The 11,518-nt window shown below is 33.4% G+C and overlaps 1 protein-coding gene across 1 annotated transcript; it reads right to left on the bottom strand.

Annotated features, from left to right (window-relative positions):
- Positions 1-204: 204 nt before the first annotated feature.
- Positions 205-714, bottom strand: LOC118754919 (skp1-protein-hydroxyproline N-acetylglucosaminyltransferase-like). The gene has a single exon (XM_036489787.1). The coding sequence runs from the start codon at positions 712-714 to the stop codon at positions 205-207; it is 510 nt and encodes a 169-aa protein (XP_036345680.1).
- Positions 715-11,518: the final 10,804 nt, after the last annotated feature.

Here is an 11,518-nt window from a genome sequence, read left to right as displayed (position 1 = left end):
CTGATGTTACGCCCGTGATATTAATAATGTTATTGCTGTTTATTGCGGATTTGCTTGTTAGGCTTGAAAATTTTATAAGCGAAATGTCTGCTTGAGAGTCTACTAAAAAAGTGCATTATTTGTGAGAATCACTACAATTTATTTCAATGAAATCGGAATAGTTGAGGTTTAGGCAGTAAATGGATTTTTCGTCTGTAAAAGTCGTTAGTTGTTTAAGTCTAGCTCCCCCAGTGTTCGCGCCTGAGGGGCTTTGGCGTTTAAAGTCCGAACATTGGCAGAATTTCGTGTATTTGAACGCGTTTGATTGTTATTTCTACTGCTTGAAGCCTGACTGTTGTTACTATTATTGTAGTTATTTCGTCTATTACTGAAACTATTATTCCTATTCTGATTGTTGTTTCGATAGCTAGTATTTCCGCTGTGTCTATTTGAATTGCCGTTAAACCTAAAATTGTTATTGTGATATCTGTAGTTATTGCTGCCTCTATAACCTCCTCGAAAATTATTTGTCCGTATGGGACGTGACCTAAAAGCCAACACCTGCCGCTCTTTTATTATATTGTCGTGCTCCACAATCATCTTCGCTACAACATCTTTCGAGTCGCTGAAGGTTGACGATGCTAGTATTGACTTTACCATATCTGAACGGCTGTTGAGCCTACAAACATTTATTGTTTGCTCAACTGCCATCTCGTGAGCTTTCGCTTGTGTCATTCCTTCAATAATAAGCGAACGCTCCAGGGAATCTGCGAGCTCCTCTACCTGTTTCGCAAAATCTGAATAATTGTTGTTATGTACTTTCAAAGCTGCAATTTTACCAGCGACAACTTTCGAGTTATCTGGTTTTATTTTGTGTGACAGCGCTTCTTTAATTTGACTAACTGAGCTTATTTGCGTTGGTAGGGACTCGCGAGCTTTACCTTCAAGTTTGGATTTCAAAAATGCAATAAATGTATGTAAATAGTGAGGCTTTCGTCTGATACTTCTTCAATAAGGGTAATTTTATCAATAGAAGAGGCAAGTGATAGCGGGTCACCGCTATAATTTTCCCTTATAATCGAGGCGCATAAACTTATAAATGATTTCTTTTGCTCAGGTGTTGCCATTTTTGCGTTGGTATTTTGAAAGAAGTTTATATTTGGTGAGCTAGTGGTTACGTAAGGGGGGTCGTCGAATCCCAAAAAATCTTCCAGAAAAGACAAGGAACGACTCTTTTTAATACTATAAACTTCAAGGGTGCCAGTTGATCGTGCGTCAGCAAATTCTTCGTCGGAATCTGCGTCCGAATACAAAACGTTTTCTGTAATTAATTCGTCGAAATCTTCTGGTACTTTTATTTTGCAACCTATTTTATAAAAACACTTAAGTAGCTTTTCTCTACACCGCGATAAACTTTCAATTAATGACTTTGGCTTAACCCTTTGTTTGAAGTGCGAATTTACTAGTATTAAAATGTTGTTATAACTTTTTATTAAAGATTCTTTATATTCCTCTAACTTGCCCTCTTTTGTTGAGATAGGACGACTTTGTAACACGTGTTTTGTAACTGTTGCAAAATCAGTATGCAAATCTTTAAATGCAGTATCAAAATCTGGCATTTGACAAACCCGGCATAAATGTTAACAAAAAAAATTTTGATTTATTTAAATTATGGCAAAAAGATGTTGGATTTTGTACGCAACTATAGGCACAGTAAAATTTTCACAATTGGCATTCAATCGGCATTAATCTTTGTTTTAAAAAAAAAGTTGTAAACGTGGCAATCTGATGGCACGGCCTGGTTTATAAGAAAAACATGTATCGATGAGTTTGATTTTATACAAAATTTCAAAAAAAAGTTTCCAGCACTCACTCGGCGAAGCACAGAAAAAAAATGTTTGTTTGATAATATCAAAATTTGAATTAAACGTTTTGGAAAAGTTTTCGTTAAGCACTTTGCAAGGCACTGTTTATTAAAAATTTTAAATTGTTAAATTTTAAGAAAAGTTGCGTGGAAACATTTTACACGCTAGTGTAATTCGAAAATGTAAGAAAAATCATGTATGAAGGTCAGAAAAACTTATAAGTTATAGAACACTTGAAAAAGGAAAGTTGGTTTGATACCAATAATTTGCACGCGACTGTAGTTCTGAAATTCCATTAGAAACAGTAACACAAGTATGTACATATGTATATGATAAAGTATATATTGACAATTTTAATTATGTAACTGTATGTTAGTATGTACATAAGTATATATAAGGAACCATTTTTTGTTGTATTCAAATTTAGTGTACAGTTGTATTTAATTTAAAAATGTTTAGGTAAAAAGTAAAGTACATATGTATGTATGTTCATAATCACCATCAGATCCCACGAAGTCACCTTCCTGTGTACCGTTGCTCGTATTGCTTGCTATGTAGTTATGTTGCCATGTAATGATGTGCTGTCCTAGTTGTAGCTGTTGGTTTTTGCTTTACGCTGCTATCGCACCCTGCTCCGCGATATGTATATATGTTGTTGTTGCTGTTTACCGCTGCGTGTCGCGCCTTGGCATAGCGACACTTGTAGATGGCGTGGTTTTAACGCCGTTATAGCGGTTTGCACTGGTCTAGCGGTTTGCGTTGGTGGTACAGCACGGACCGCGTGGCGTAGTTACGATGCCGTTAAGGCCTGGCGTGTATGCGATGCCGTTATGTCGTGCTTAGGACTGGTGGTACAGCACGGTCGCAGTTTTATAGTTTTGTTTTTTTGGTTTTATTGTTCTTTTGCCACTCATGTGTTTTCTACCACTTTTGTAAAGTTTAGTTTTTTTTTAAAATTTGGTACGACCGCTTTTTTCGGTTTTTGAATGTTTTATATATTTTTATTTTTTTTTTTATAATTTTAACCGCCAATTTTTTTTTTTTTTTTTACATTTATATTCACATTTTTTTTTGTATGCGCACTGCAAGTTTTTAGTTAGTTTAATTTAAGTTCATTTTCGTTGTTTTTTTCACATCTGTATGCACGTGTATGTATGTTTTCTTATTTTTTGTATTTTAACCTTTTTTTTTATTTTTGTAGTTTTTTAGTTTTTTTTGTATTTTTGTAATAATTTTCAAAGTTTTTGATTTAGTTAACCGCCAACGTATAGTTGTTGGTAATGATTTTTGGTCTCGAAATTAAGTTCAGTTCATTTCACGCTTTTTTTTTTTGTATTTCAATTTTTCCCATGTTTTAACTTTTAGTTATGTGTAGGTGGCCGCCGTTTAATGGGACGGACCCACGGTCGCCATGTCGAGGTTGTAATTAATTTGTTTGTTCCCCTGCACTCACTCGGTAAAGATGTGGAGGCCTAGCGCTCCTCCGGCTCTGTTGCCGGCCAACGCTCGCTCTTGCATGGAGCCCTAGCGCTCCCTCGGTGCTGCCGTATTAGGCAGTGCTGCTGCAATTGCTGGCGTTTAACTTCACGCGGAGACCTGGTGCTCCACCGGCTCTGTTGCCGGCCAACGCTGGTAGCCAGCAATTACCCAAATATAAAATTAAAACAAGACTTGACTGTTCGATTTGAGGGTACGCGGAATAATGCCGCTAATTTTATTTTCACTAAAAGACTTAAAGTTAGCTGCTTTCGCCGATACAACAGGGTTGCATCAATATCGTAAATTTATATTTGTAATCTATTACCTTAGGCGAATTCATATAAGGTGATTTGTAGGGTTGCAACATGTATGCTTGATCGCATTACAAGCCCATTCAATTTTATTTTAACGAAGTGGAAATTTTAGAGAACTACGACTTACTATTGATTTTTGGAAATTTTTTTATGGAAGCTGTTGCGAATTTTCTCCATACAAAAAAGTTTTCCAACATACTTTATTTGGAACAACAACGCGTGAACAAAAAATTGTCAAAAATCAACACTTCAAATTTGCACTTTATTGTACTAAAATTTAAAAAACTGCGTACTCAAAAAAATTCTACAAAATCTAGTTAAACAGTTTCAAATTTTGATGAACATTTGTTAAAATTGTGGTAAAAGTAAAAAGAATCAGCCAAAAACGGCCGATGCCGATGCTTTTGGCCGATGCCGATGTCGATTAATCGCTCGGGCTGTACTTTGAGGCTCCAAAAGTCCTAACATAATTTGAAACATTAAGTTTAATCATTTCTGCTGTTTTTGTGGAAAAACACATTTTTAACCGAAAGAGCGATTGAAGCAAACATTTTAATTGGCCGCGTTTATTAAATTTGTCTAAAGATTAAAATTTTCTGTCTCATATGGGCGTTCTTATTCTTCACATTTTCGTTGTAAATGGTCCTTCGTCAAAACTTTTTTTTACGTTTTTTTACAAAGTTTATCAGCTGAAAGGAATGAATAAAAATGAAAAATTTTCGAAAATCTCGAAAATTTCCTTATCTTTCGAATTCAAACGCCTAAAACTCAAAAAGTACCCTTCTGATTGACACAAAAAATATATCAATGCAGTGAGCCTAAATATATCTTTCGAAAAGTATCCAAACAAGATCAGGTTAGTCGCTTTTCTGGAGTTTTTTTGGCAAGAACTTCAAAATACCTAGAAAAGAGGTTTTTGCCTATATCTCGAAAATGCTTCCCTGGGAAAATTAATGAGAGTTATTTTCAAGTTTAGCGACCCTACACTGAAAATAAAATCTGCGTAAATATAACGAAAACTTGCCTACATCTTACGAAATTTTTTGTCATTTTGAGCCACGAAAGTTTTCGTTGATTGTACAAAACCGTTTTCGTACATACTACGAAAATATGAGGCATCAGATCTTTAGTACATTTTACGAATGTATTCGTACTATTAGCTAACGAATGTAGTACTATTTACTAAAGAATTTCGTGGTATTTCTTAGTTTTTTACGAAATTTTTGTAAAATGCACAGAAATAATTCGTATATTTAACGAAATTGTTTTTGTAAAATCCGCGCTTGTTTCGTAGAATGTGCGATTGCTTTCATTCTCCACACTGTAAAAAACATATTACGAGTTATAACACAACACTTTTATTTTGTTTTTATCGTTAATATTTAGCGTTTTTGTTTAACAAAATGATTTGCAAAAACTCTTAACATTAATGATTAAAATATAATGAAACTGCTGTGCTATAATTTGAGTCATGTTTTTTATAGTGTTAATAATAAAAGCAATCATACATTCTACGAAAGAAGAAGAAGAATTTTCTGACTACACTGTAGTTCAAAATTTATAAAAAGGGTTATTTTACCTATAATAAAACTTAAGTCTTTTTTATTTATCTGTATGCGAATAGGTTCTATACTACATATTTTTTTATTGCTTAGGCTTCATTCAATAAAGTATGTTGATGCAAAGTGTTAAACTATGAGACTCAACAAAACTCAATATAATAAGATATAAAATATGAAAGAAAATAAAAAATACTGGTTTTACTTTCTTAAACATTTTAATATTTTTATGTAGAGGTACTTGACAGATTCGCAGCTTCATCGATGTTTGTTTCCTTGACGACAATAAATTAAAGGAAAATTAGAAGGCGTCTGAAAAACAAGTTTCCGTTAAAAATCATACATTTATATACTTTTAATTTTATTAAGTAGTGCTCCTGGCTTAGGCTTGCGGTTGATAGGTAACTGATGAAATTGCCTATTTATCAAGTCCCACATTGCAGCGAAAGGCGCAGCGTAGGCGATGTTAAAAACATAGTATGCTTAAGAGCATAGTATATCTATAGCTTTAATATTTAATTTTGTATTGTATTTTTATCCAGCAAAACCCTTTTTAAAACGTTTAAAATTATATTATACGTTTCACAGCAGCCAACAAGTAATTCCGCAATGACACGCGATACATAAAAACATGATTAAATATAAAGCTGCCGGTAATTTAGTATACTGTACGAAAATATTCGTATGTTGTCCGAATTTAAAAAATATGTTGTTGCATTAGTACTTTATACGAAAGTATTAACTAAATTGTACGAATACAGAATTTTAGATTTCGTAAATTTTAAAACCATACACATAAAACCATATATACAAAATTATTCGTACAGAGATTTGTTCAGTGCTTTACGAATGTGTTTCGTAAAATAAACATAAGATTTCGTAAATTGTGCTGAAAAAATGCTTTACAAAAGTCCTTTCGTTATATTTACGTATGGTTCGTAAAATCTTGTTTCGTTGTGAAAAATGTGTTCGTATTATGAGCGAAAGTTTCGTACATTGTACAAAAATCAAGACTACGAAAGTTTTTCGTAGCACTTTTACGAAATTTATTTTCAGTGTAAATTAGTGAAGGCCTTTTTTCGTGTAAATTATTGTTATTAATGAGTTCGTAATGTATCTATGTTCTCATGTTTTCTTTTTACGAGTTTTAAGGTCAGAATGTTTGCTTAGAATGAAAATTTTCAAAAAGCGTTCTAAAATAAATAAAAATGTTCAATCGATGAATAATGAAACTACTTAGACCTTTTCTTAGCTCTAATATGTTTCGTTTTTCTGGAGATTTAACCCCTTATTTATATTTATCTCTGGCAACACTGGATTTATGTATTTTAGTCTATAGATGTACGAATGTCGTGTGCGGCCGTATGTACATATGTATATATGAATTAGGGATGTTTCGAATGTAATTTTTTTACATGCGAATTTTGGGAATGCGAATGTTAGGAATAACTATACCCAACTTAAGTCATCGTTTATATTACTTGAAAATTTTGTAAGTTATTAGAACATTGAACGAGTGCTTAACCTATACAGTGTTCAACGCTAGTAGTCAAAGTTCAAAATGGGCATATTATATTTAAAAAAAAAGTAGTTTTGCTGCTTTTTCTCCCATAAGGCGATTTCTTAGAAGCTCGTATATAAGGCCGGCTGCGCTGAACAATTGCTCACTTGGAACGCTGGCGGGTGGAGCGCTCAACTGTTTCCGCGCGAGATCTTTCAATTTGTCGTATTTTAGTTTATTTTTCCACCAATCGAGAGGATTTTCACCGAGATGAGCTCGTTTTTCTTTAAGATAGAACTTCAATTGAGCTTTAATTTCACATTTTTTAATGTTTCCAGTACCCTTTCGCTGGAGGAATTAAAAATAATTTCTAGGTTGCTTATAAGACTTTTAGCAGTAGTTGTTGAAGGCCCATCAATGTTGCTTGATATACTACTTAACCGTCTAGCGCCTGAAGCTAAAAGCCGGTTATTGTCCCCACCCTGGTTAGACAGACTTTTCAACAATATTAGATGCGAATGTGAATGTCGAATGCGAATGCGTAAAATTATGCGAATCATCCGCATAATGAATGCGAATGCAAATATTCGCAACATCCCTGGTACGAATGTATGATAATATATCTCATACATACATACATATATGCCCCAAAATATTACTAAAGTCTTTCATGCCTTTAAAACTTTCAACAGTTCATAATCGTTTTTTTTTGCAGTAGAAAAAAACAACTATTGCTAATTTGAAAAGAGCAATCGAATCAACTGCACGTGTACAACATAAACGAGAGCTGAGTGAGCGATATGTATATCGTCGGTGATACTGCAAAACGTTATATGTCACTTTTTGCCTCTGGTGCTTAATTGATCTGTTATCTGTATCTGGTCGCTTCTGCCAATCGTTCATCTTCATCAGCCAAAGGTAGACAGTTTTGTCATTCCTTTATTAGGGTGTATCGACTTTCAGAAGCATTCCTGAGCAAGTAAGAGACCATCTAAGTGTCAAGGGTACTAATAGACTAATAGACATAGACCGTTTTGCACTATCACCGACGATATGTACATATGTCCGATGAAACTGGTTATGAGCAGTGTTGCCAACTTCTAATTTTCAAAAAGCACCAAAAACTTGGAAAAAAGCGTTTTATCACACTAAAACACATTTTTTTGAATCAAAGGTAACATAATAGTTTGTATTTAACAAAAGCAAAAAATTAACAATATTTACAAGAGTACATACATATATCAATACACACAATTTTTCGCTCATAATGATTGAATAGCCTCTACACATTCTATGATGGCTCATGCTTATACCATGTTCTGACCGACAACGAAAACACTTTGAAAACGAGTTTTGGGATTGTGGACTGTAGGCCGTTCACACCGGTTGTTAGTGTTTTCGTTGATATTTCTTAGATCTTTTGATTGCAGTTTTTCTACACAAAAACAAAACCAAAACACTTTTCCTTCATTTTCTTTTCATTTACAACCTTTAACTTTCATTCTTATTTTGCTTTGGCCAGGTATGATAAAATATGACTTCCACTTCGATAAATAATCGAAAAAACCTAGTGAAGACAGGACGATTGGAATGAGTGGAACGTGAGTTTTCAAGTAGTTTTCAGCGAAAACTGGTTTTCGTTTGACAGATTTTACATGGACGAAAACACAAGTTTTAGGTCGAAAACCAGTTTTAGCAACGAAAACATGTTTTCGATGTCGGTCAGAACATGGTATTACGACGTAATACCGAAGCACTGCACATTAAAACTGGTATATCTCGAGAAAGAAAAATCAAATCGCAACAAACGAAAAAGATGCCCTAAGTAGAAATGAGCAAAAAATTTGATGTTTTCATTATATAACCTCAAATATCACGAAAAACTGTGTTTTTGGCACTTTGTGGTTAGGATATCTAAAAATTCTAGTGCTAAGTAATTGTGTGGCCAGATTTGGATTCAACACCAAGAAACGATATGTTTTACTCAGGTGATAAAAAAAATCAAAATTTGTACAAATAATTAGAAAACAAAAAAGAAATACTTAACTTACCTGCGTACTAGCATTTTCAACGCGAATAGAATTCAACAAGGTGGGTCTGCAACTTTAGCTTTTTATCAATCTTGGTTGTATTTTAGTGCATTTAAATTTGTAGATTCTTGTAAATTCAGTGCTGCCACAGCTTTAAATATTTCAAATTATTTAAGGTTTTACCTATGGGTCATTCCATTGTGACGGGTGGGACATTTTACTCCAGAATGTGATCAATCGTGAATTTTAGCTATGTCGCCGGAACTTACAAAACAGCGAAAGATATTTTTTAACATAGAACGATAACTAATTCATAAAAATGCTTTAACAATAATACCAAACGATTTCTTCGTCTTATGTATTTATCATTTGAATGAACGTGACTGGTGGGACACTGAAAATAATTATTTTAGCCTTGTGAATTTTAGCCAAAACGCTTAATTTTACGAAAAATTGTTTTGGTGTTGCAAAATATGAATTATACGCTTTCGTTATCAATAAAAATAAGGTTTATATAATCTCCATAGAAATATTAAAAATTATTTAAAGTTGTGACTGTCCATCTCCTTGTGACTGGTGTAATGTAATTATGCATGAAATTTTTAATATTTTATAACAGTTTAATAAAATGTAGTAATTTAAAAAGAGATTACTACTGAAATAAGAGATAATAAGGGCATATTTAAATTTATGTTGCTTTCCTCTTTTAAATGGAATGACCCCTATCTCGGAGGAATTTTAGTTCAGAAAAAAAGCACTATAAAGGTACTAGGCAATAAATAATTTTTTTTTGGGCGTTTTCATTTTCAAAAAGCACTGAATCTAGTGCTTAAAGCACGAAGTTGGCAACTATGGTTATGAGAGCAATAGCAACAATGACTCCCGAAATGACGACGAAGCAGCAGTATAGCAGCAACGGCAGTAGCAATAACATCAGTATTGCCAGAAGTTTTTGGTCCGACCGGATAAATTGGCAAAAAAAGCGACTAAAAACGGCTAATATGTTTCAACTAAAATTCACATATTTTATTTAAATAAATCACTAGTAGAAAGACTAGCATATTCATTAAAAATTATTTTTGTTTAACAAAGAAAACTGTCGTTGTACGTAGCCAAGCTTTACATCAGAACTCAAGTTTGTATTAAATTCAATACAAAAAAAGATGGATTACAAACTTATGGCGTTTGCTTTTCTATTGAAAACATTTGCACTACTTTGAGAAATTAACACGTAATGCTGTGGAAGAGCTGAGGAAAAAGGGCAAAATTATTTCGAGAAAGGAAAACGCCATTCAGTTATATCGGAATATCTAGTCGCTTTTTAAGTTTTTTAAAACAATTATTAACAGTTATTGTCTGCCCAGAGAGTTTTGTTTTATTTCGTTATTTTCTAAGTGTTTCGAATAAAATCTCACACTTAAATTTAAGATATTCGTAACAAAAAATTTTATGAGGAAAATCCACGTTATGTCCTTTTTTGGAAAAATACAGTGACGCAAATATAAAGTGGGACGCGACATTTTAGCAAGTTTTGGCTATTTTTCCTTAGTTTATTTAATGTTTATTTTTTTACTTAACAAACACCATATAAATCCAAACATCAAACTTTGTGTAAAAATTATGAAAATTCTGCAAAATTTCACCAAAGTTATGGTATGCAGTTTTAGAGTCTATTAAATTTTAGTATAATGTGGAGCAAATTTGAAGTAGTTAGTACTTACCGTCGATTTTTGGCATTATTTTGTATGATGGTGCAACGCATTTTTTCCATACAAAGTATGTTCGACAATTTTTTTATACGGAAAAAATGCAGAACACCGGCAACAAAAAAATTGCCAAAAATCAACGGTATGTGCTAGTTACTTTAAATTTGCACTTTATTATACTAAACCTAAAAATTAAAAATTTTTGGTGAAAATTTGTAGAATTTTTAAAATTTTTGCACAAAGTATGAGATTTGGATTTAAATGGTGTTTTTTGAGTAATCAACTTCACTCTCATACAAAAAAATAGAATCATTAAATAAACTAAATAAAAATAGCCAAACTTGCTAAAATGTCGCGTCCTAGTTTATATGTTTGTATTTGGGCCACTGCATATTCGCTTAAAATAGAAATCATTGAAATCTGCCCTGTATTTTAGGACTTTTCGGGTTAGAAAAAAATTACTTTCAATTTCATATAACGCAGTCCGTCATGAAAATTTTCTCCGAGATAATGCTGGCCATTTCTAATAGATTTTGGATCGCAAAATTTGTAAAAATGGAAACTTATGAATTTGAATTTTAAGAAAGTAAGGGCTATAGCAAAATGGGCTAAAAACGGCTTATTTTTTTGCAAAACGGCTAACAAATCGGCTGCCGTCTAATCCAAAATTTTTCCGGATGTTAGCTATCGCTACCGGCTAAATCTAGCCGGAAAATGGCGAAACTGGCAACACTGAACAACATCGACGGCTGGTTGAGGCTACAGAGGCTTGGTTGGTGGTCAACAGAAGCACGGGAGATCTCGCCTACTCCACAGCGCGCGCGGTCATCGAAGCGAACTACGGTTACATGGCGATTTCTTTGGCGCGCCTACATGTTCAACTTTCAGGCGAAAACGTCGCTTTACGACGAGGACGGATGCAACCTATTGATTGGTTGAGGCATTGAGAACGGATCGACTTTACGATTTTGTAAACATGAAATATACATGTATGAAACATCGACGCTAACAAGTTTATAGCTACTAAACAATAAGTTCATTGTCGATAGTGAAAAAGCCGGTCCAAAAATATAAAAAGTTAATCA

The sequence above is a fragment of the Rhagoletis pomonella genome, unplaced genomic scaffold (genome assembly GCF_013731165.1).
Source record: "Rhagoletis pomonella isolate Grant_MI unplaced genomic scaffold, Rhpom_1.0 Rhpom_scaffold_04924, whole genome shotgun sequence".
NCBI classification, from domain to species: domain Eukaryota; kingdom Metazoa; phylum Arthropoda; class Insecta; order Diptera; family Tephritidae; genus Rhagoletis; species Rhagoletis pomonella.
The sequence above is the reverse complement of the archived record's forward strand: the minus strand, read 5'-3'. Positions and strand labels throughout refer to the sequence as shown.